We start from the raw sequence: 24,329 nt of genomic DNA on the forward strand, positions 1-24,329 counted from the left end.
TGGAAGGTAGATTCTTCACCACTAGACCACAAGGGGAGGTCCCAGGCCCTTATATATTCTTATGGGATCCCTGAATATATGTAATTACACTTGTTTTGCTCCTGTTCATCTGTCTTAGGGGTTTTCCAAGGGGCTTAGTGGTAAAGAACCTGCCTGCCAATGGAGGAGACTCAGGAGACATGGGTTCAATCCCTGGATTGGGAGGATCCCCTGGAGAAGGAACGACAACCCACTCCAGTATTCTTGCCTGGGAAATTCCATGGACAAAGGAGTCTGGGCAGGCTGCAGTCCATGGAGCTGCAAAGAGCTGGACACAGCTGAGTGCCTGAGCATGCATGCATGTCATCTGTCTTGTGTCCATTTGATTATTAGACCAGCCAAAGTACCTAGAAGCCCAGAGGATGAATTTTTCCTCAACAGGATGCAAATTAAGTAGGATAATAAAAAATCCTAACCTGTAGCTCAGCAGTTTTATACTTCATTTCATATATTTCTCATCTATTAATCCATTTGGTTCTGTGTGAACCCTGTGAGGACTGTAACAAGTACTACCTTTCTGGTTTTCCAGGTGAGGAAATGGGAGTCTCAGAGAGGTAAGACTGAGCCCAAGTTCAGAAGAAGAGATAGAGGGTTGACTTGAGCCCAGCATATTAAGTCCCCAGGATTAGGGTAATTTCTAATAAGCCACCATGTATTCACAGAGTTCAGACCCCAGTGAAGGTTAGTTGGATTTTTTTTAATTAAAAAAATTTTTTTTGTGGCTCTGCTGGGTCTTTGTTGCTGCACTTGGGCTTTCTCTAGTTGTTGAGAGCCGAGGCTACTCTTCAGCTGTGGTGCGCGGGCTTCTTATTGCGGTGGCTTGTTATGGAGCCCAGGCTCTAGGCTCATGGGTTTCAGTAGAGGCACACAGGCTTAGTTGCCCCATAGCGTGTGGAATCTTCCTGGACAAGGGATCGAACCCATGTCCTCTGCATTGGCAGGTGGATTCTTAACCATTGGACCACCAGGGAAGTCCTTGCATTTTCTTGACTTAGCACAGGGGGAGGAGATGGAGGACTGAAGCAGGAGGAGAGGGAGAGGTCAGCAGAGGGCCAGATGAAGATGCTGAAATCCTGGGGTGGGTAGGAGAAAGAAACCAGAGAGAAAAGTCAGACCACTTGGGAATTGTCCCTGGGGTCCACTGAAACTCAAAGCTAAGGTGGGAAGCTGTCTTCTACCTGCCCAGGGCCCCGGAGAGAAAGGTGCTTTACAGATGTTCCCTGGGAGGCTTGGGAAGAACACCTCCCGCCTTCCCATGGCAGGGGAGGGGGGCCGGCCCAGTTGCCTTGGTAGTGGTCACATTGTGAGGTGGTTCTGGTCGCAGGCCACGGGGTTGAGGAGAGAGGAGACAGAAGTGGTGGGGGCAGTGGCAGCCTCCTGGGCTCTGCCTGCCCCCACCCCTCTGCCTTCTGTCACCCCTCCCTTCTGTCACCCTCACTGTCATGGGCAGCGCTTACCACTGGGAGGCCCGTCGGCGGCAGATGGCTTTGGACCGGAAGAGGTGGCTGATGGCCCAGCAGCAGCAAGAGCAGGTGCAAGAGAGGGGCCGGGTTCACCGGGGTCCTTCCAGGGATAGGGAGGAGATGGGGAGGGAAAACAGATCCCCAGGAAGCTATTATCTGGCGAATGTTGTTTTGCTGGGAGCTGGAGGAAAGCAAGTTCCTTTGATGTCATAGATGTGTGTGTGTGCATTGGGGTGACTCAGCTTTGTGGTTATGCTAGGCTGAGGCCTCATGTGGGACTGAGTGGTCAGGCACAGGAGGTTTTAAAGCTGCACTGTCTGATACGGTGGCTACCAGCCTGTGTGCTATAGTCCTGAGACGTGGCTAAGAGACTGAGGGACTGAATTTTAAATTTTACATACATTTAAGTATAAATTTTAAAACAAATACCCACTTTACATACTGGCAAAAGTTTAAGTATGTTTGGAACAACTTGGGTATGTAAATCTACTTTTTTGATTGTAAATTATATGAACTCGAAATATTGATCAAGTTTATTTTGTAAAACTTGCCTTTCTAAAATGAATTTGTTTTATTTTGGGCTGTGATGGGTCTTCGTTGCTGCAAGCAGGCTTTCTCTAGTGCGAGAGCTTCCCATTGCGGTGGCTTCTCTTGTGCGGAGCACAGGCTCTAGGCGCATGGGCTTCAGCATGGCTGGTGGGCTCTAGAGTGCAGGTTCAGAAGTTGTGCCCAGGCCTAGTTGCCCCATGGCATGTGGAATCTTTCTGGACCAGGGATGGAACCCATGGCCCCACAGTGGCAGGTGGATTCTTAACCACTGGACTACTAGAGAAATCCCTTGATCAAACATTTTTGTTATTATTAATTTATTTATTTACCATTGTGCTGGGTCTTCCTTGCTGCTCCGGGTTTTCTCTAGTTTCGGAAAGCAGGGACTACTCTCCAGTCTCAGTGCACAGGCTTCCCATTGCAGTGGCTTCTCTTGTTGCAAAGCACAGCCTCAACAGTTGTGGTTAGGTGCTCCTCGGCATGTGGGATCTTCCCGGGTCAGGGATCGAACTGGTGTCACCTGAATTGGCAGGCGGATTCTTTACCACTGAGCCACCAGGGAAGCCCTGCAACCACACGTTTTGAAAAATGTAATGTCTAAATTCAGATGTGCTGCTGAGTATAAAATGCCCTCTGTGTTTTGAAGACTTAGTACAAAAACAAACACTATCAACTATCAATATTATCATATTGATTTTATGTTTTGGATGTACTGGGTTGAATAAAATACATTGTTATACTTAGTTTCACCTATTTATTCTTCCTTTGTTATGTGGCTAATAGAAAATTTTAAATTATACATGAAAGTGAAAGCATTCATCTCCGAATATGGTACCCATTAAATTTCTACTGGACAGTGCTGTTTCCAGGCATTTGTAAGAGATTATTCTTTACTCTCTGGCACTGCAAATGGCTTTCAGTGCACACAGCTCTCAAGCTAGGAGGTAGGTGGTCAGAGGCTGTGTTTACTGGGCAGGGGCTCTGCCGGGGGCACTGTTGCTATAGAAACAGTTTAGGGTGTGGGTGGGTGAGGCGAGATGGCTCAGGCTCCAGGCTCAGCCTTCAACTCCAGGGAACAGAGACCCTGCAGTCACCTCCGCCTCAGGATTCCCTTGTCTTGCTTCCTGCAGTGTCTCTGGCAAGGTGGTGACTGGGTGGGGTGGGAGGAGGGTTCCACTTGTTGGGGGCTTCTTTCCAGGAACTGAAGAAACTCCAAGAAGAGGAACGTCAATGTGAGAAGAAAACCCAGCCACCTCAGGAGACCCGGCAGGAGTTGCAGCCACCCCTGGCGCAATCACAGTTGCCACCGATGCCACAGCCACCGAAGGTGCCCCAGCAGCCACCACAGCCGCCTCAGCCAAAGCAGCAAAACGCCCAAGAACGTCTTACTCAGGGCACCTCCCAGTACATCCTCCAGGATTCCCAGAGGCCAGGTCCCCACAAGGACACATACCAAGGAGAGGTGACCAACCCTCATGGTCCTGGTAAGATGCCCTGCAGCAGGAGGTAGTGAGGAAGGAGTCCCTCCCTGGTGAGGGCCCAGATTCCATATTTGGGGGAATCTCCTTTACTTGGGAGTCGCTGTCTCTGAGTGGCTTTGTGCCAAGCTAGGGCGACAGAGAAACCTGCCAACTTCCACAAAGGGTGGCTCAGAAGTTGTCAGTCCCTCCTCTAGGGTGAGGGGGACAGACGGGGGAGGGAGCCAACAGAGGGCGGGAGATGAGTTGTAGGCTTAGCAACAATACCCTGAGCCCTGTGGGGTCTGGAACAGGGACGCACAGGCTGGCTTTCTGGTAGAGAATTTTCAGTGTGGGCTGGGTCTGTGCCTTGCCTTAGATAGGGGCCATGGCCTGCCTGGTAAAGAATCCAGCTGTGTCGTGTTCTGTTCTCAGAAACTGTCAGATGAGTAATTGTGCTTTGTTTCCTCATCAGGTTATAAGAAATGTAGCCCAGATATGCAAACCAAGTACTCACGATTCACGGTGAGACAGATTCAGAGTGTGAAAGCCAGATAGCTTCTGGCTGCGTGTCTGAGTGTGCTTGTGTTTAAGTGTGGGGGGAGTCTAGAAAGGCTTCCTTGGCAGAAGTTGGGAGAGGGGATTGAAGCTGTTCAGTCATTTCTGGATGGCCCATTCCTCCATTCCTTGCCCATAAGAATGTCTCGGTAGGCCCCACTGCTCAGCCCTAAGTGTAAGTGAAGGAGCTGACAGTCTAGCTGAGAAGGCTGGACAGGTACAAAGAAGCAAAATCTAGGGGCTGATTAGGATAGAGTCCACTAGGCAGGAGGGAGGTAAGACCTGAAGTAAGAGGTATGGTTCTCAGCTAGAATCACCACTCTCTGGCAGCATGACTCACTGAGTCTCAGCTGCCCATCCATTAAAGGAGAATGATACCAGTTCCACAGTAGAGCTGTCATGAGGACTGGATTAAAAGGGAAGGCATCTGAAGCACTTAGCTTAGTGTCCGCTAACTGTAGACCATCAAACCCATGAAGACTCTTGAGAGTCTTGGGAATTACATAAAACAGGATGAGCTTTGGAAAGGTTTTTTTTTTCTTCCTGACACAGGTGCCAAGGATGGGAGAACCCGATCCTAGTCCTTTAAGATGAGGACTGGGCTATTCACTACATTTCACTTTGATTCCTTTGGCTTCAAAGGGCTTACTTAATACAGTAAGCAAAACCAGTGGGCCTGGGAACTGCTGACCTGTTTTGCCTCCTGTCTCTCCTCCTTCTCAGTCAACGAATTACATCCAGCAGTGGTGATTCAGAAATAGACACCAAGATCCCACTGGCCATCAGCAAAAAATCAGATAAGCAACCTGACCTTCTTACCACCCAGCAACACCTCCACTTCAAAAGCCAGTCCCCTCCTGATCCACTCTGGCAGAGGAGCTGAGCCAGGAATAAAATGTGATTTCTTCCTGGAAAGAATCAAAGAGACTGGTCAGGCTATGTGAGACTGGGATGAGGAGGAGGGGCAGGAAGAGGATGGAGGGACTGTGGGAAGAAAGTGGAAGGTTAAGTCCCTGCTTCTCCAGGTAAAGCCTATGGGAGAACTTGGCTTTGCGCCCCTCAAGTCTACAGCTCCACTACTGGCCCTTATTAGGAATGATAGGTCTGTCGGGAGCTCAGGTTCATGACTCTCATTGGAGCCATCAGCCTGGCTCCCTGGAGGATGCTTACTGAGATACAGCTGGGGGAGGAGGGGTTGTATCACACCAGAGCAGACCTGGGGCAGTGATAGGAAGAAGTGGCAGACAGGGACCCCCTGCCCCAAGTCCAGCATCAGTCTGGTCCACTGTGGGCATGCTGCTGTTGATGATGAGAGGCAGGGACAGAGATAAAGAACTCAGAGGGAAGGGGGACTGTAGTCTCAGGCACAGGACACCTGACCTTAGGAAGAGGGGGAACTGGCCCCCCCCAAATCCATAGGCTTCTTCCTCCCTGGGTCTCAGTTTTTCCATGTAGCAGAAACAGCTAAGAGGCTCTAAAGCCCCCAGATATCCCCCTCCCCACTTCCTGAAACTGACAGGTAGGGTCCCCCAGCCTCATCCCCTCTTCCACTCTTGACTGGTAAGGGGAGACGGTGCCTGGGTCCTTTCATTGTAGCATGGCCTTTGGGTGGGAAATTAACACATTCCGGTATTTTTGCCTGGAGAATCCCATGGACAGAGGAGCCTGGCAGGCTACAGTCCATAGTGTTGCAGAGTCAGACATGACTGCAGTGACTTAGCATGCACAAAGGAACCTCTCAGTGCAGTGTTTCTTGAGAGGAGCACTTGAGGGAGGTGTGGGGAGGGTGGGGACACAGAACAAGAATATTAAAGTTGGATGGGACTTCAGAGATACATAACAAGAGAAAGGGAGAGAAGCCAGAGAAGCAGGGCATGTTCCCGAGGGGCTCAGGGACTGGGGAAGACACCTTGATGCCCACCTGGACATTAAGAAATAGGCTGTGAGACGGGGAGTGTCCACCAGCAGCTCCCTTCCCAATTATAGGACACCTTTATTTTTCTTTTTTAAACACTGTTAAGTACAGTTTAGTGAATACAATATAAATCCTTTACATTTTCCGAACTCCACACAGCACAAGCTCCAGCCTGGACTTCATGGATTTTCACGCTGTTGCCAGCACCACTTTGACCCCAGTTACTCAGGCATGAAAGCGTGCAGACGGCATGAACTCCTCCCTTCCTCTTGTCCCCTGGTCAGCTAGTCATCAGGTTCTGTCCCCACTTCCCTTTCTCCATCCTTCCTACTTCACATTCAGCTTTCCCCACCGTCCAAGCTCATCTCTCTGCCTGTCTGAGTGATAGGAACCACGGTAAAGGCGACACTGGCACCATCTGACCTGTGTCCATGCACATGGGCTCAGGGTTGTGACCTCCTTCAATAAATACCTTTTAACATGACTCTGGTGCAGAGAATAATATTAATGAAAGTGTCTTATGGAGAAGAGAAGCTTTAGCTGCAGAACAGCTCTGTGTTCCTGGGGACCCAGACCATCTACAACCAGGAAGGAGGCAGAGCCAAAGGGCCTTGGCCAAAAGGTGGGCAACAAGTTACCAGGAGAGAAGCAGGCCATCACCAACAATCTGTCACGTGACCAAAGCGAAAGGCCCTGAGGACAGCACAGGCTGATCCCTAAGTCATTCCCATCACTGGGCGGAGAACTGGAAAAGGATCCGTGGAGTCAAACCAGCTAAAATGAAAGTTTTCTCTGCATTCAGGCAGGAAGAAGGCCTTCCCTGGAGGAATCAGGCAACCACGGTGCTCAGCATAGGAAGGTGGGTGCTGCTCCATGCCTCTGAGGCAGCTCTGAGGAAACTCTGGGTCAGACTTTCCTCAAAACATAACCAGAGGCCTCTGCTGCTGGCCTCTAGAAGAATCAGGCTTCTGATACTGTGAAAATCAGAGAGTGGGTGTGTGTGTGTATTTGTGTGTGTATGTGTGAGAGAGAGAGAGACACTGTGTGTATGGGTCTATGTGTGAGAGAGAGAGTATGTAGGGGTGTGTGAGTGTATATGAAGTTAACTTCCACAGGAAGCTTCCTCTGCTGCGGGTGCATGGGGTGGGGAGGGTCTGATAAAGCAGGGTTTTTCCTTTGGCAAAGTCACTATGGTCCTACTGGGCACCACGGAGTTGTGGGAGGTACAGACCAGGCCGGCAGGCGACGGGAGCTTGAGGATAGCAGATGGGTCACGGTGGGTGAGAGACCAGCAAGTGGGGCACAGACGTGTTTCCCCGGCAGTCCACATATTCATAGCTCTGGAAGACCAGCTGCTCGGAACGGCTCAGGTAGGAATAGGTCAGGGTGCCCCTGGAGAGGAAAAGGAGGCTTTGGTACTGTGTCTGGGAGGAAGAGGAAAGCCCTGGCCCTGCTCTGTTCTCTGGGGAGGGCTGGCTTCCTGTTCTGTCATGGCTCCTGGGACAGCTGCCCCACCCGGGGTCCCGGGCAGCTCCACGTGTGTCCCATCAACAGCTCAGAAGCAAGGTGGACCCTAGAGGAAGGGCTGGACCTGCCACTATCAAGAGCCAACAGATTCATGGAGTCAGCTTGGATGACTTCCTTCCCACTAGGGGGAGCTGGAGTCAGAGGTGGGAGAGAGGGGGTTCCCTTGGTGGTCCAGTGGCTACGATTCTGAGCTTCCCATGCAGGGGACTCAGGTTCAATCCCTGGTCAGGGAACTAGAGTCCACATGTCACAACTAAAGATCCCGCATGCTTAACCTAAGACCCAGCAAAGCCAAAATAAGTAACTTAAAAAAAAAAAAGAAGTGAGAGAGGGGATACCAGGGCTTCAAATCCTACTTACTGGATGTGCAAAAGCACGTGGTGGACTTTGATTTCCAGCCAGGTACAGATTTTGCTGAGAAAGACAGAGAGGAAGAACACGGGACCACGATTCACACTGAGCAGCCTGTCAGTTCAGAGGACACCTGCAGTCCCAGGCCCCTGGCCTCCTTTCCATGGGGAGGGCAAGGACCCAGGCCACTCCCACCCCTTCCCGCTCCCTCTGCCTAAGGTGAGCACATCACTCCCCCAACCCCCACTGGCTTGGCCCAGGCATGTGCTGGCCATTCCCTTAGTAGAAAACAGCGAGTCAGGCTGAAGAGCCCAAAGTCATATATTGTAAAAGTGAAAGTGAAAGTCACTCAGTCGTGTCCACCTCTGCGACCCCATGGGTTTATACAGTCCATGGAATTCTCGAGGCCAGAATACTGGAGTGGGTAGCCTTTCCCTTCTCCAGGGAATCTTCCCAACCCAGGGATCGAACCCAGGTCTCCTGCATTGCAGGCAGATTCTTTACCAACTGAGCTACAAGTGAAGTCCCACATATTGTAAGGATTAACCCAATTCTAGCCTGGTTTTCATTTCAATCCCGCTCCAAACAGGCAGATGCTGGGGGCCTTGAACACTTGCACACTGCAGTCTTGGCTATAAGCGTGCAGGCTAAATGCTGGCTGCAGGGTTGCTAAGCAATCAAGAAATCTGGTGGGGGTTCAAACTGGGTTTCCAACCAGGACGGAGGTGAGGGAGAAGAGATCAAGGGCTACTCACTATGTGTTTTTATCCCATATCTTGTTGGCCACTGCATAAAATATCTGTCAACCAAATGGTCATAGGGTTAGCCCCAACTGCAGCCGCCCCCTTCCCCCCACCACCTGTGTCCACACACTTGTGCGGTGTGGGGCTGGCCAGCGAGAGGGAGTCACCTGTTCAGTGGCTAAAGAGCCGATGTGGAGAAGGAGGCTGTGGGAGACCTGTCCCACCACGAGGGACAGGTGCAGAACCTCGATGGTCAGCTGGGTCACAGTGATAGGGCAGTAATTGTTATTGGAGATATTCAAGATACTCTGGGGAGGAAGACAGGGAAAGGGAGGGGTGAGAGTAACCATCCTTGGCAAGAAGAAGTCAAACAGTTTCAAAAACCCCCAGCCTGACTGAGCCCCATCCCCAAGCGAGAGCTTCAGCTGCTGGGGCACCAGTGCCAGGAGCCTCTTGAAGGGGCTTTTAATGACACAGGGTCACTGTTAACTAAGACCATAAAAGTGAAAGTGTTAGTCGCTCAGTCTTGTCCGACTCTTTGTGACCCATGGACTGTAGCCTGCCAGGCTCCTCTGTCCATGGAGTTCTCCAGGCAAGAATACTGGGACATTAAGCTGTCTCAAAAAGCAGTCTCACCTTGCAAGGCTCTTTCTGTTCCCTGCCCACCCGGAAAGTCTCAGGCATACCACTCCCTAATACTGCTCTGGCCTCAATTCTAACCTCTCACAATTCCAATCCTACACAATCTGTTAGGGGCTTCTCCCCAGGCTTCTGACATCCTCTGAGTGCCGTAAGATCCCTGGCTACCCATGCTCAAGGTCAGAACACAGGACAAGGGCTTCAGAGGAGTGCTGCCTGGAAGGTGGGGTCGGAGCCCAGGGGCACAGGCACCCACCCACCGTTATGTTGAGGTAGACATTGGCCTCATCAATGGCCACCGTGGAGGAGTTGAGGCCCACAGGCTGCACGGCGATTGTCCGGGGAAACAGGAAAAAGACGATGAGGGACGAGGTCACCAGACAGATGGACACTGCCAGGAACACGGAGAGTTTCCTGTGGGAAAGCAGGACCCGGGTAGGGAAGTGGAGAAGTCTGGACACAGAAGCAACCTGGCCAGGGGTGTTCAGATACTCTTCTCTGTACACAAGGCTCTCCTCTGAGTTCCCCTCACAACTGGACACTTAGCTCCTCAGGTGTGGAGGACCAGCCTAGAGTCAGGGGTGGCCCAGAGTGGGGAGAAGCACAGGACTGAGAAGCCAGCAGCTTGGTGTCCAACCCCAGCTCTCTGTACCCACTGGCCCAGTAACTCTGAACAACCCATTTAAGCCCTAAGCCTCAGTTTCCTTGTCTATAAAATGGGAGATAATTCATCGTACCTACCTACCTCATACAATCTGTTATGGGCTAACGCAGGAAAAGCCACCAATCCCTGGTCCTGGCGCGTAGTCAAAGGCTAAACCAATGCCAGCAATTGGCCAGCTATCACTGGAAGAAGTCCACATGAATTTTGAGAGTTCTGAATTTTAATACTCATATTCAGAAACAGACATCATCTGTCCATCTAATTCAAAATTATAACACGCATTAAAGAGACTGCACCTTGGTAGCACCTTCTAAGGGGCACTGCCAGATTTGGACTCTGATGCAGTGGTGGGGGAAGGCTGGGTGATGGCTCCCAGATGGAAGCTGAGGACCCTGGGAGGAGGAGCTGCAGGGATTCATGTCAAATGACCCAGATGACAGACAGAGTCACAGGCCCCCACAGTGAAACTCAGGGCTGCCTCTGAGGTTCTGAAGGGTCCCAGGTCAGGGAGTAGCTGGCTTTCCATCTCTACGGGGAAGAGAACAAGCAGGTCTGAACTGCCATAGCAAAGGAAGTTCTTAGGAAAAATCACTTCCCCAAACCAATGGCAACTAAACCAATGGCAACTCCCTCTATCCTGGAAGGACTTGCAGAGTCAAGAGGTCCTCTCTGTCTTCAAGAGGGAGCCATGCTTCTTGGAAGCAGTGATGCTTTGGATACTAACTGACCTCAGGTGGTCTGCTGTGCCCTGAGATTCTTTAACTAGGAAAATCTGTGGAAACAGGGTGCTAATATGTCTGAGCCCAGTGAGGCTCAGGGTTTTGGAGGAGAACCAATGGAGAAAATTTAGTAGAGGAGGGCACATTGGGTGGGATGACAAAGAGGAATTGCCTCCATGGGCAATGCCTGCAGAACTGGGGTAGGAAGAGGGGCTTACGTGTGCCTGGGCTTCAGCCTCTGGTCCCCATAGGGGATAAGGGCCACCAGCTGCTTCTCTAGCTCTGTAGAGAGAAAGAGGGTGAGGAGAGCCACGAAGTGTTCACGACAAGTTTCCTGTATCAGCCTGCGAGAAGCACCCCTCCATCCCAGAGCAGTCTCAGAAGCACACTATCTCTGACCCAGGGCAGGACTGGGGACACTGGCTGTTGGCAGCTTAGTTTTGCCATTTCTCAAATGGAGGTGAGATTTTCATTGACATGGGTGAAGAATTTCTGCAAGTCACCACAAGTCAGAAAAGCCCGGTTTCTTTGGAGAAACTGGTAACTTCCTGAATCCTACGGCAGGGTTGCTAAGGAAGCAGAGAGGCTGGAAATCCCCTGGGGTTGGGTGGTACAACCAGGGCAGGAGGGAGGTCTCTGCAGAGAGCACAGGGAGGGTTAGAATCTCCCTGGACCAGCCTGAAACTGGGGGACTAGGAGCCCAATGACCTAACACCATCCAGGGAGACTCAGAGGGGCCTGGCGCTGGCCAGCTGGCTGTTAAGAGCCTTTCCTGGATCCCAGGCTACTTCCAGGGCCTGCGGTTACTCACCTCGAGGAATCTCCCCACTGCCCTGGCAGGTGGGACAAGTTACAAAGCCAGCACCAGCAGCCCTCTCACAAGGCACACAGGAACAGAAAGGCTTGCTGTTGCCGGTGCTGGAGTAGCTGGCAGCCTTGCTGCCAAAGGCTGGGTCGGGGGGCAGGATCAATTTGTTCTCATCCTCCTGAGAGGCCAGCTGGGAGAACGTCTCACCCATTGTTCAGGGATATTTTTCACTGATGAAAAAAGAACAAAACTGAGTTAGCGTGGATGTTGGGTGTCACTATGGTTTTAGGTTTTCGATATTGGCAAGGGGCCCCATCACAATTTCAGCAAGCTCAAGCCTAAGGAAGTGAAGGTACGGAAATTCAAGCCATTACCCGTGGCTCTTAGATCACGAATCTCTGCATTTCAACTCCTCTCTCTATTGTAGGACAGCTCAATTCCCGAGAGGGAAATGCAAAGCAGAGGTTATTTCACTTTAAGGGACTTTCATAAGTGAAAGCAGAGCACTTATTTTGTTCTGGAAACGTTGCTGAGCTGTCACTGATTACCAAGGAAGGAAGTTAGATAGGGTTGGCTTGGGGGCAGCAGCCTTCATCCTCTGAGACAAGATGATTCTGAAGATGTCTCTCCAGCACCCCGGGGCAGAAATGCCTGAGGTCTCCCAGCCTGGGTCTCCCAGCTTCCATTCCTGAACTTGGGCAGGTACTGGTGTAATAGGAAGGTAGGGATTCTTTGGAACAAGAAAGAAAAATGAAGCTAGACTGGTCACAAATGTGGGTTAAAAAACCCCTAAAAAGGTCGTGGAAGGGAGCATAAACTTCTATGTTGCTTTCTGAGGTGGGATGGGAAAGAATGTCTGGGGGAGGGGCAACGTCTGGGTCAGTCCTTTACGAGGAAGAACCGAGGCTAAAAATCTAGATTCTCCCCTAAAGAGTGGAGTCAAATGAGTGGGCATGGTGAGCTGAACTCTGACCTTCTGGGCTAAAATAAAGGTAGCCTCATCTGGCTTAGGTCTGAGATCCCGGGCTCCCCTCAGCTGCGAGGACTTTTGGAGATTTTTGGAGTACGTCTTTGGGGACGAGAGCCTTGAGGGAAGGGTGGCTCCAGGCTCCTGGGGCGGGCGGGGGGGGCGGGGGGCGCGAATGCCCCGTTGGGGCAGGTGGGGAGCCGCGACTGTGGCCTACCCATAGCCCCAGCTGCTTCACGCCCTACTCTGAAGCTGGGCGTGGACTGAGAGGCTAAGAGTTCATCGAAAGAGGATTTTAAGTCCCATCAGACACCCCGAGAGGCCGTTAGTAGAGTTCGGTACCTGCGTGTTGCGCTAGGAGGAGGCCCAGGAGGGGCCTGGGCCCTTGCCTCCCAGAGGAAAAGTAAAGGAATTTCTCAAAGCGCCTTACCCTCGGGCGACCGCGGCGACAGAAACGCCTGCAAAGTAGAACCGAAACTGCGGGAGCCGGGGTCTCGCCCCAAGCTTTGATTCAAAGCCTTGGGAAGCTCCGCCTCGGCTCCTCCGAACCCGCCCCCTCCCTCCCTCCCAGGGCCCGCCCCCTCCCTCCCTCCCAGGGCCCGCCTCTCTCAACACAGCGGCCAGAACTTTTCTCAGCTCTTCAAAGGCCATGCGAGGTACTGGACGAAGGTACCAGCCAGGGCAGGTAAGAGTTTCAAAGTTTATTTCACCATTCTTTAAGCGGTTACATACAAGTACAATGGGACAGACGACTGGACCCTTACAATACGACTCAGATGGTCAAGACAGATCCCGTCCCAAATCAACCCAATTAATTACACACAACCGGCTGCTCAGCCTCTACCCAGACGGCCCCATAAAAACGTTTTAAATAAGGAACAGCCTGGTTGGCTTGCAGTCTGAATCCTGGCCTATTTAACAGCATTGAAGAGTTATACTGTAAATAAACATCATTATGGCTAATGATTAAATCATCATTCACTGTAATACCAACCAGGTTATATAATACTATTTTATTATCCTTCCCCCTTCGGGCTGGGGCGGGGGGGGGGGGTGTCAGATTTCTTTTCTGCAAGCAATTTTTATGACTAAAATCTTTAGTGTTTTTTGTTACCTCTTTACCAGCTATACCCAAGACTCCCTTCTATAAACAGAGTGAGGACTTTGGACCTTTGTAAGCAAGCTCTTTCCCACTCACTTACCCTGGGGTTAAATTAACCAAAACTTTTTTCTGTGAGTTTGCTCCCCATCCAAGTTTTGTAAAATATCAGCCTCTTTTTCTTGTTCTAAGTTCTCTTGAACAGATTTCAAACATTCAAGAGACATTCAGGACTTCCTGAATCCCATTTCAAAACCTCACACCCACTCATCTGCCCACTCCTGAATTTTACTGATATTCACATAATAAAGTTCAGTTTTCTCATGTTTCTATACAGCCCTTGCCCACTCTACTGTAAATAAGACCTGCCCCCTGACATAAAGAAAAAAGGTAACTGTTAAATTTACTTTTTCCTTTAATAGAAGAGTTTTTTTTTCTTCTTTATAGGATTAGCAAAATATTTCACACTACCTAAACTTTTTCCCTTAAATAAAATACAAATGTATGCAAAATTGCTACAATAGACACTGTTCAACAGGTGCTGGTGGGTTATTTAGCACACTCCCCGCTCCTTACTCAGAAGTGCAGAGACATGGAAGGTGGTTATACTTCAACGCATCAGTGGGGTCTTTAGAAAACAACAGTTCTGATTACCGAGACTTGCAGAGAAATGACTTTCTACTTGAAAAGGGAAGAGTAACAAAATTCCTATCACATTCTAGGTGTCATTTTAATACCACATAGCTATTTAAGCTTGGGATAGGTTAAGAGAAATTATGAGAATAATTCTGGAAAACAACTTCCAAGGTTAATTCCTTTTAAAAACTGACAACAGATATCCTCATAAAAACATCCATGTTAAGCAAAGAAAAATACTCAACTTCAATACAAGCAGAAAGAAAAATGGTTCTATAGGAAGTTTAAGTTATACTCTTCAGTGCACTAAAACAGAGAAAGGAGCTTTATCCAAATCAATTGAAAAATGCTCTTCCTACAATTCACCTAATGTCTACGGTGAAAATTTAAGTTCTGGTTTTTTATTTGCTCCAAAAAATACTGCAATGCAGGTACTGTCTTGATAATTCAATGATGGGCTCTATTATAGATTCATCAGATTAAAAAATAAGCAAGGGTCTCTACCCCATGCCCCAACAGAATAAAGATCATCTCTGAGCAGCAGGCAAAGTTATTTAATACGAGGTCACTCCTCAGTAGCGGTGGCTATACCAATCGTTGTTGTTGACCTGAAGGAGTTCTGTCACCACTTGCAGGATGTTGTAATTGTGTTTCTTCAGCAACCTTAGGTTCAACTGCCTGTCACAGAATCCCATTTCAAAGAGATGGGCCATCAGGGCTGCTGTTTGATCTTCAGAAACTATTGGCTGTGTAGAGTCAAGAAAAGCAGAAAAACAGTTTCTGTAAAAATCTGTATTATTTTGTTGAGTAATTCTAATCTTTCCAGATTTATTCAAAACATTAGTTAATTAGGTGCAAGACTATGGCACTCCTGTCCACCCAACACCAATGGGTCTTCTGAGGGGATAAGAAGGACTGGGAAAACTCTGTTTTGGATGAGGTATGTTTGTATCCCAAACAAGGTAACAAATGAACTGTCTTTAGAACTAGATGAAGAGATGCAAACACATTCTGGAAACCCTGTGAAGATAAAGGTGATCATGATGATGGGCCAAGGAGAAGAAGAGCTGTTACTGGAAAAAAGTCTGGGAAATTTACTCTGATACGCAGAGGAGCCAGACCAGAAACTGCTCAGGAAATGACATCCTGGGCAACCTTCTTGGCTTTTTTAAAAAAAAAAAAAAAAAAAAAAAGAGCAATTTTTTATTGCTAATTTACTTAATCTTTTACTTTTACTTTCCTCTTTGGGCCAAGCCCTGTGATGAACTCATAACCTTCCTAAATCCTCTGAACACTTGGAACACCCTGTTATCATTTACTTAACAGCTGTGTTGAGTACCAATTTTCTTATTAAAAAAAAAAAAATGGAGACACAGGTTAGCTAGTATTTTGCAGGGTGGTTGAGTGGATTAAAGCTCAACATTCAGAAAACTAAGATCATAGCATCCAGTCCCATCACTTTATGGCAAATAGATGGGCAAGCAGTGGAAACTGTGAGAGACTTTATTTTTTTGGGCTCCAAAATCACTGCAGATGGTGACTGCAGCCATGAAATTAAAAGCCGCTTACTCCTTGGAAGGAGTTATGACCAACCTAGACAGCATATTAAAAAGCAAAGACATTACTTTGCCAACAAAGGTCTGTCTAGTCAAGGCTACGGTTTTTCTAGTAATCATGTATGGATATAAGAGTTGGACTATAAAGAAAGCTGAGTGCTGAAGAATTGATGTTTTTGAACTGTGGTGTTGGAGAAGACTCTTGAGAGTCCCTTGGACTGCAAGGAGATCCAACCAGTCCATCCTAAAGGAAATTATTCCTTAGTGTTCATTGGAAAGACTGATACTGAAGCTGAAACTCCAATACTCTGGCCACCTGATGCGAAGAACTGACTCATTTGAACGGACCTTGATGCTGGGAAAGATTGAAGGCGAGAGGAGAAGGGGACGGCAGAGGATGAGATGGTTGGATGGCATCACCAACTCAATGGACAGGAGTCTGAGTAAACTCCGGGAGTTGGTGACGGACAGAGAGGCCTGGCGTGCTGCAGTCCATGGGATCACAAAGCTCCAGACACGACTGAGTGACTGAACTGAACTGAGTGGATTAAGATAAGAAAGGATGTCATTGTACTGAGCACTGTCTCTGGTATTTCTCTCTTCTACGGTTCCCTTCTATTTCAGAGTAAGTTATCCATCCTCCTTTACAGGTTAATCTTTCTGTATGAAGTTTACTTTGTATCTCATTACCTCTCGTCACCTCGGAAATATTTTTCTACTAATTGATCTCTTATTTTGATCGTTAACCCCCTTTGCTACTGGCTGACCTTTAAAAATGTCTCCCTCTGCCTTACATGTCCCAGCTTTCACTCTCCTTTTCCCTTTGTATAGTCCAGCTATTTGAAAGTGAGGCACAGTTGTACTCTTAAAGTCCTCTCTGCTCCTTCACACTCCTCTGCAGCACCTGACATTGCTGGCCATGCCCTCCTCATTAAAACTCCCTTCCCTTCCTCCTCCTCCTAGTTCTGTCTTCTATGCAGAGCCCTCCTTCTTTCCATGATCCTTAGAGGCTGCTCCTTCCTTTATCCATTCTTCCTGGAAAATTTTATCTAATCTGTGGCTCCTGTTATATCTTGTACATAAATGACTTAATTTCCAGGCCAAACTTCTTTTCTCTGTAATTCAAATGTATAAATCCAACTATACTCTGGATAACTTGACCTGGGTGTGTCTCAAATGCAACACCACCCCAATTCACCCTGATTTTCTTTTCCTTCTGCCCAAATATACCCTTTTTATATATCCTCTCTTAATGAATGGTACACTGACTACCTAAACCAGAAACTTTTATCCTTGACTTCTTTCTAGCCTTATGGCCTCCAAGTTCTGCCATTTCTACTTCTCTTCTACCCTTCTTTTTTTCTTATACGTGGATTCTCAGCTGGATTTCTTAAGGCTCCCTCAGCCTCCGCACTATGGAGGAGTGGAGTGATCTTACAAAGAACAAATCTGATCATGTTAATTACTTCCCTAAAATCCTTCAGAGGCTGCCCACAGGGCCTAAAATAAAATCCAAATCACTTAACACAGCATCCCACCTACATCACTGGTCTTTTCTCTTCTTTCTCTTCTTAGAACAAATTTACCTTCCAGGTTCACATTTTCAGATCTCTTTACTGGCTACTCTCTGTCTACCCTTTCTGACTCTGACTCTCAGCAAACACTTTTAGGATGACTTTAGGCATCATCTACCAGGAAGCCTTCCTGCGCTGCACTGTGGCGCCAATATCAGACTGAGGTATTCCACCGGTCTAAGAAAACTGGTATAGTACCTTACACTGCACAGTAAATGTGTGTGTCTTTTTTTTTTAATTAGATGAAAGATTCCTTAAATTCTATAGTGCTTTGCAATTTTCAAAAGTTTCATAGACAAATGTCTGTTTACTTCTTGTTTCCCCACTTTGGGCAGGAACTGGTGTCTGATTCCTCTTGTAGCACTAGCACCTGGGAGAGCTCCACACACATACTAGGTCTGCAACAAACATTAGGTCTTTTTTCTTTCCTCCCTTGACTTAGCCAAAGTCATATAAGTGGAAAGTGGCCAAGTCTTTGTGTGTTAATCAAACACTAAGTTTTGTAATACATATATCCAATGGAATTACTCAATGATAAAAAGGAACGAATTTGAGCCAGTTCTATAGAGATGGATGAAACTAGAGCCTGTTATCCAGAGTGAAGTTAAGTCAGAAAGAGGAAAACAAATATCATCTATTAACACATATATGTGGAATCTAGAAAGATGGTACTGATGAACCTATTTGTAGGGCAGGAATAGAGACGAAGACATAGAGAACAGACTTGTGGAAGGAGAGGGTGAGACAAATTGAGAGAGCAGCATTGAAACATATATGTTATCATATGTAAGAGACATACATAGCTAGTGGGAAGTTCCTGTATAGCACAGGGAGTTCAACCTGGTGTGACAACCCAGAGGGGTAGGATGGGGTGGGGAATGGGAGGGAGGTTCAGGAGAGGGGACATACATGTACTCATGGCTGATTCTCGGCTGCTATACAGCAGAATCCAACACACACTGTAAAGCGATTATCCTCCAATTAAAAGAAGACTAAACTTAAAGCTCATGCTTTCTATGATGACATGTGACTCTCTCCAGCCCAGGCAGATATCATTGCTTTCACTAGTGACCTGGATTTGGTTCAGGAAAATAAAACATACACTGACCTGTGCGGTGACTGGTGGTCCAGCAAACAAGGCCTTGTATGCAGAGGCAGCAACGGACAAAGCCCCCTTCACCAGTCCCCCAGCAATGCTGTTCCCGTGGTGGTGGTGGTGGTGCCTGAGGAGGAAAGCCAAGTTATCTCCCTAAGAAACACTAATTATTATCTTCCTACAAGATAATCTGGGCTCTCATCTGGGAAAGTAAATGAGATTTCCTGGAGAAAAAATAAATCAAATGTAAAATGAGTGTGTGACTGTTTTCCTATCAGTTTTATAGTTACAAATCTAGGTCCAATGTAGGGCTCAGTTCTTACTGCTATAAGATATGGGCACTGCAGAAAACATGTCACTCTGATTAGCATGCCAGCTTTCAGCCCCAGTGGAAAACTAATGTGGTCAAGGGCACAGTGAGGTACTGGCAATGTGTCTGCTCAGTTACCATCTCAGAGGAAACACCTTCCAAAGGAAATGTGATTTTCTGAACACTGTATACGAGGAGGGGCCCAACGTAACACTGCCTTGAGACGACTAGGAGCAGAGAGGCAGGTTTGTCTAAGAAAAAGTTACGAGATACACAAGGAGCTGGACCTTCCTGCCCTCCTCTGTTACTAAGCAGGACCTGAACCCAAGGGCACTGCTTCCTGGTCTGGACTGGGAACCTTCTTAAACATCAGTGTTAGCCCTCTGCTCAGGGTTGCTCATGAGCTTTAGGAGAAATAAGAACAAGAAGGGATGATGGCTCTCCTCCGTCACTCTCAGGAGGGGGCATGTGCTCTGAGAGGCTCGTGTAAGCAGGGGTAACACTGGAACATCCACCTGCTTCTGAAGAAGAGGCTGCACAGGCAAGGTCCAGTTACCTTGAGTGGTCATAGCTCTTCGGTCTGCTGTTGACAAGTCCTGATGAGCCTCTGAGCTCTAAAAGCAAAAGAGCTGTTGGTTAGATGCAGCATCTAGAAATGCCTGGGATTTCCTAACTCCCAGCAGGGCTATTTCTGAGGCAGGTAACAATCTGATCACAACATTTCAAGCCTTTAATATTTTGGCCGCACCACATACCATGTGGGCTCTTAGTTCCTTGATCAGAAATTCAACCTGTGCCCCCCTGCATTGGATGCAGAGTCTTAAATCACTGGGCCGCCAGGAAGTCCAGGCTTTGTTTTTTGAGGAAGAGAGGGAAGCCACTTTGAGGGTCTACTCACAACTCCAAAGTGCTATTCTCTTTATTTTGTAGATGAGCAAACAGACCTTCAGGTATTATCAACCTGCTGAACCACTTCAAGGTTACACAGTGAGGAGAGGTAGAGCTGGGGCTAAACCTAGACCGGGCTGGTTCCAAAACCTGTGTTCTTTCTACTACAGCACAAAGCCAGCTTCTATGGGGTCTCATCTAATAAATATTAAGCTAGAAGACAGAATAAAAAGAGTAGGAGGGAGGAACACAGAAAAAGTCAAAGGGCAAGTTTCGCAAAACTGCCAAGAACCACAGAGTGCCTGCTTATACCTGGTTTCCATGAGAAAAGAGCACAGAGAGAAAGCTCAGGTGGGTCCTTACCTCCTCTGATCTGACCAGGGACTGAAGAAACTTCTGGTGCGGTAACTGGTAAATCCACTCCTGGGGAGCCATGATGCTGTGCACAGGGAGGACTCCTTTCAGAAAGACACAACAATGACAGTGAGTTGAGAAGGCACCTCTGGTAACAGTGGAGAAACAGCAAACGGGCACAGCAGGGCGAGATTCTCTACAGAGGCTTCACAATGCTGAGCCAGAGCACATGTCTGCATCTAGGGATCAGGTGGGAAGGGCTCACTCTTCTGTTTTCCTCTTCAGCCACAGCCAAGCTAGAAAGACTGGCTGCAGTCTGGTCACTCCCCTGCTAATTACTCAGCTAATTAAGGTTAACTAAAGCAAGTGTTTCTTTAAATACAGGATCCACAAATACTGGGAAGTACAACTTTTATTCATCAGACTTTACTATGGGAAATCGCCATTTCCCCCGCTGACAGAGAAACAGGTTTTGAGATCAGGTTGAGTCCTCTCTTTATTCCACCTCTGGAGGACAGCCCAGCAGAGTGGGGTACAGATGGTACCTGGGCAGCTGTGGCGGAGGCCCCACCACCTCTGGGGTTAGGGGCACTGTGTCCAGAGTCTGTGAGGTCATAAGGATGTCATTGATGCTGTGTCCCTGTGGCTGGTTCTCCCCTCCAGGGGGTCTCTCCCCAGCTTCAACTGGTTCCTGCCCAGCCTCAATCCCAGGCTCGCCTTCAGCCCCTCGCTCCAGGCCTGGCTGTGAGAGTGCAGAGCTGTACATGGAGTCCCCCAGGGGGCGGCTGGTGTCAAAGCACTCAGGCAAGATGATGATATAGTCCTCTGAAGAAGCAGAGGACTGACTCCGAACTTCATCTTTGAGCTCATCCTCTTCCTCCACAGCAGCCTCTTCTTCAGCAATTTGGACAATCTCCTCCCTCTCGTCTGCAAGTGGTCCCTCTTCAGGTGAGGCAAATTTCACTAAAGGGTGAAAGCATCCAATTTTAAGGTACAAGCTAAGAACAGTCCCTCTTGCTTACTCTACCCTATACCAAGCCTTGTGGTTCATGAGCTATAATTATGAAAGCCAGAGGAGAGGGACAAACCAGAGGGCCATATTCAAAGTCTGAAGCTGCAAAGAACCAAAGTTCATAAAAACAAGGTCAGCAGAAGCTTCTGAGTAACACCATGAACCTTAAAACAAGGAGGCCCCTTTTCTTTTCCCCTTTAGGTGACAGTTAACGTAACTGTCAGAGTGACCCCAAAGACTATACAATTCATGGAATTCTCCAGGCCAGAATACTGCAGTGGGTGGCCTTTCCCTTATTCCAGGGGATCTTCCCAATCCAGGGACTGAATCCAGGTCTTCCACATTGCAGGTGGATTCTTTACCAGCTGAGCCACAAGGGAAGACCAAGCATACTGGAGTGGGTAGTCTATCCCTTCTCCAGTGGATCTTCCCAACCCAGGAATCGAACCGGGGTCTCCTGCATTGCAGGCGGATTCTTTACCAACTGAGCTATCAGGGAAGCCCCTAACATACTGGGATGGTTTCAAATCAAAACTGCTAAACTAGCTAACAGTGCTATGAGAAGAGAAAACATCTGGTGCTAAGTACCACAGGACTGTATGACTACTTTTGACTCCTTCCCTCCTCTTCTTTGCAAAGTAACAAGTAGTCATGACAGAAAACTGGCAAAACATGGATGAGTTAAGAAAAAAAGAAAAAAAAAACTACCGATAATTTTACTGAGACAACTACTGTGAACATTTTGGTATAAGTCCTTCTAGACTTTGTTTAGACTTTTTTTGTTATCCATTTGTACTCAAGTGTGTGTGTGGAAATACATATATATTTTTTAAATACATAGGTTTAAAATTTGAGTGTTTGGATAGTATCTGAAATACATGAAATTGGTTCTGCCTATCTGACCTCTAGAAATTCTGCCACAAAGAAATTTATTACAGCAGAATTTAACTCTGAGAAACTTCAGCTTGGTGCTCCTGCTTCTGCCCACTATTTCCTGACTGCTGCCCTTGGAGAAATGAGACAACTCAGCTGCTGGGGGTGGGGGTGGGAGGGCAGGGGAGGGTTCTCTGCTGAGGGGCTCTGTCCACTTACAAGAAGACTCCTTACTGCAGAACCCAGGCAGCACAGTTGGCTGCTGTTCCTCCGTGGCGTGCAGCTGTAATTCTGCCCCTGGGAAAGTGCAGAAATGAATTACGGAAGCTGCTTTGCTCCTGATGCACATGTAGCGTCTAAACGAACAACCATGACCCAAACTCTAACAAAGATTCCCCTGTCTCCACTCTCAGTAAAGATGAGCACTTCTACCTGCTCAGGTCTGGCAACCACAAGTCAGGCGTCACCCCAATGGGGGGGTGGGGTGGGGTGGGCTCTGGGAATTCTAGGGACACTCACTCTGCGGGGACTTCTGTCTGCAAGGTGGTTTGTGATCCGGAGCGGCATCCAACGTAAGGGATCGGATGACAGTCTCACACACAAACTGGGTCCCACTCAAATCATCTTCTGGTTCCTCCACGGAAGAAATGTTCTCGGCCTTTTTCTTTACTGACACTGTGGAATCTGGAAAGGACAGAACTTTTGCCTGCACTTGGTGTTTAAAGTGTTGCAGAGCTTTCTCTAGTCATGTCCCCATGCTGATACGATGCCAAGGAATAGCTGCTGTCTGTGCTATGTGAAGGTAAGGAGACCTCAAAAAATCAGATTCTATGGAAAACCTATTTACACACCAAGGTAAGGTTAGTAGAAGGTATGGATAACAACAGGGTGTGGTATGGAAGGGGAGGCTGCAAATGCTTTATAAATATTTAACCCCTTACCAGGAAGTGCTTTAAATCCCGCCCCTTCACTCTCTTCCTGTATCTGCCCCAAGCCTGGCTTCTCTATTAAAGGACTGTCATGTGGCAGAGGAGACATGCAGGGAGTCATATCTGGAGAATGAAGATAGGAGAACCATCAACCAAGAAAAAGCATTGCATCATCAGTGTCCAGAAACAGCAGCTTCTAGGTTTCCTGCCTCCTGCAGAGCTAAACTAAACCCAGGTACGCTTCAAGGCCTGTTGTAAAGAATTTCTCCAGACCATCAGGTACACAAGTATCTCAGACAGGTCAATCAACACAGGAAGGATCATAAACAGTTGTTTGGCTTTGGAAGACCATGGCCAAGACACAGAACCATGAATGTAAAGTAACAAAGGGACACAAACACCTAGAGAGAAATGGAGAAGAAGGTCCCTTTATGGGGGGAACTCTGTACAAACTTGTATTGTTGCCTCTGACAGAAACAGGGAAATGGGCCCATGGGTGCAGTTTTAATATCACATTGCGGGAGAAATCCTTGCCTACTAATATCTCAGAATGACATAATAACTACCAGAGTCAGGGGGGCAGTACTATTGGGCCTGTTAATAAACAAGGTGGACCAAGTGACATTCTTACCCACAGGAGTGTTGTGGGGCACTCTCTCCAACTCTTGGACAATATTTATATCCAACAGCTCAAAGGACAGCAGATCCTGAAAGAAAAAAAAAAGGCGGGGGGCATGTTAGGCTACTTGCAACACATGCAAGAGCCATGTTTTGTGTTAAAGGCTACTGAGCTCCACATCATCCTAGATTCAACTCTGTTCAAATTCATGTCTCATTTCAGTCAAGTGGGAACAAGAAGAGTTAAATGGGAACCAAACATTCAAATAGGCACTGGGAGGAGAGAGAGCAGATGCAGTGGGGGTGAAGGTGAACCAGTTAGGCAGAAAGAAGAGGCAACGAAGGGGAAGTTGTGGGAAGCACAAGATAAGTTCCCAATTCAAAGAGGAAACATTTAGTTTAGAAACTTGCTTCCATTGGGGATGATCTTGCCATCCAATGCATCTCACTAGATTAGAGTGGGTCTATCTCTAACTTCCTGGGCAAAACCGACAGCTCTACCAGCTTCCCTTCAACAAGTTAAGAACTTGTTCCCCAGGGCTTTCTGTCCCTTCCCCTCAAAATGCTCAATCTTCCACCTGGGCAGTCAGAAGGTCCACGGATGGGATGTAGAGCTCTCTCTTGCTGGCAGCATGCTTTGCCTTCTGTGGGATGCAAGCTCCTGTCCCTTCTGTCTGCTCAGCTGTTTCACCAGGCAGAATTTCTTCTTTAGCCAGAAAAGCTTCCTATGGAGAGAAACCATTGGGACACATTTTCGGCCCTCAACAGAACTCAAAAAGCAAGTTGATGGCTGCCTCCCTAAAATCAAATGCACTGTATGTAGTAAAACTTTTTGTTTTAATTTCACACTTTTCTATGAAAAAGCTACAAAAAGAGTACAGAGAGTTTACTAATTACCCCCTTCATCTAGCTTCCCCTAATGACAGTAACTTAGATTAACCATAACAACAACAGTCAAAACCAGGACATTATCACTGGGTAACTT

At 47.9% G+C, this 24,329-nt stretch overlaps 3 protein-coding genes and 1 long non-coding RNA gene across 14 annotated transcripts in view; 1 reads left to right on the forward strand and 3 right to left on the reverse strand.

Annotated features, from left to right (window-relative positions):
- Nucleotides 1-721: 721 nt before the first annotated feature.
- LOC122441204 lies at nt 722-2,435 on the reverse strand. Its single transcript, XR_006269308.1, has 3 exons — nt 2,381-2,435; nt 1,497-1,683; nt 722-1,112 (listed from the first exon to the last, which is right to left on the reverse strand). It is a non-coding gene; the product is annotated as an uncharacterized LOC122441204 (long non-coding RNA).
- CCDC200 (coiled-coil domain containing 200) lies at nt 1,882-4,984 on the forward strand. The gene is made up of 4 exons (XM_043467669.1): nt 1,882-1,978; nt 3,250-3,535; nt 3,984-4,033; nt 4,790-4,984. Exons 1-4 carry the CDS (start codon nt 1,961-1,963, stop codon nt 4,814-4,816), a joined length of 381 nt encoding a protein of 126 aa, XP_043323604.1. The 5' UTR covers nt 1,882-1,960; the 3' UTR covers nt 4,817-4,984.
- TMEM106A (transmembrane protein 106A) lies at nt 2,553-12,962 on the reverse strand. Of its 6 annotated transcripts, XR_006269288.1 has the most exons (10): nt 12,830-12,962; nt 11,436-11,662; nt 10,843-10,906; nt 9,502-9,655; nt 8,770-8,910; nt 8,615-8,658; nt 7,869-7,922; nt 7,213-7,373; nt 4,878-4,974; nt 2,578-2,617 (listed from the first exon to the last, which is right to left on the reverse strand). XR_006269288.1 is itself a non-coding variant. In XM_043467667.1 (9 exons), exons 2-8 carry the CDS (start codon nt 11,641-11,643, stop codon nt 7,253-7,255), a joined length of 786 nt encoding a protein of 261 aa, XP_043323602.1. In that variant the 5' UTR covers nt 11,644-11,662; nt 12,830-12,962; the 3' UTR covers nt 2,553-2,571; nt 7,213-7,252. The 6 variants fall into 6 exon arrangements, 4 of the variants coding, with proteins under 4 accessions (XP_043323602.1, XP_043323600.1, XP_043323601.1 ...); XM_043467667.1 differs by lacking the exons at nt 2,578-2,617; nt 4,878-4,974 and adding an exon at nt 2,553-2,571; XR_006269301.1 differs by lacking the exons at nt 2,578-2,617; nt 8,615-8,658.
- A 123-nt stretch (nt 12,963-13,085) lies between these two features.
- NBR1 (NBR1 autophagy cargo receptor) overlaps nt 13,086-24,329 on the reverse strand; it is a 28,769-nt gene continuing 17,525 nt past the window's right edge. For 4 of the 6 annotated variants that reach the window (XM_043467659.1, XM_043467660.1, XM_043467663.1 and 1 more), the window contains 10 exons: nt 23,923-24,069; nt 23,358-23,433; nt 22,739-22,849; nt 22,317-22,481; nt 22,017-22,094; nt 20,458-20,875; nt 19,922-20,016; nt 19,227-19,284; nt 18,373-18,487; nt 13,086-14,880 (listed from right to left, as the gene is read on the reverse strand). In XM_043467659.1, the coding sequence (XP_043323594.1) occupies nt 14,707-14,880; nt 18,373-18,487; nt 19,227-19,284; nt 19,922-20,016; nt 20,458-20,875; nt 22,017-22,094; nt 22,317-22,481; nt 22,739-22,849; nt 23,358-23,433; nt 23,923-24,069 (1,437 nt within the window). In that variant the 3' untranslated portion in view covers nt 13,086-14,706. The remainder of the gene's footprint in view (nt 14,881-18,372; nt 18,488-19,226; nt 19,285-19,921; nt 20,017-20,457; nt 20,876-22,016; nt 22,095-22,316; nt 22,482-22,738; nt 22,850-23,357; nt 23,434-23,922; nt 24,070-24,329) is intronic. The other 2 variants (XM_043467662.1, XM_043467661.1) reach the window with 2 other exon arrangements.

Source organism: Cervus canadensis, chromosome 1 (assembly GCF_019320065.1).
Source record: "Cervus canadensis isolate Bull #8, Minnesota chromosome 1, ASM1932006v1, whole genome shotgun sequence".
NCBI lineage: Eukaryota > Metazoa > Chordata > Mammalia > Artiodactyla > Cervidae > Cervus > Cervus canadensis.

Bases quoted from the DNA above. Each gene is read 5' to 3' on its own strand.
- CCDC200 (XM_043467669.1), top strand. The intron at 3,536-3,983 runs GTAAGATGCCCT...TTTCCTCATCAG, and splicing joins GACCAACCCTCATGGTCCTG to GTTATAAGAAATGTAGCCCA. The intron at 4,034-4,789 runs GTGAGACAGATT...CCTCCTTCTCAG, and splicing joins CCAAGTACTCACGATTCACG to TCAACGAATTACATCCAGCA.
- TMEM106A (XM_043467667.1), bottom strand. From the start codon at position 11,643: ATGGGTGAGACGTTCTCCCAGCTGGCCTCTCAGGAGGATGAGAACAAA. The intron at 9,656-10,842 runs GTAAGCCCCTCT...GCTTTCCCACAG, and splicing joins AGGCTGAAGCCCAGGCACAC to GAAACTCTCCGTGTTCCTGG. The intron at 8,659-8,769 runs GTGACTCCCTCT...TTTGGTTGACAG, and splicing joins GCTCTTTAGCCACTGAACAG to ATATTTTATGCAGTGGCCAA.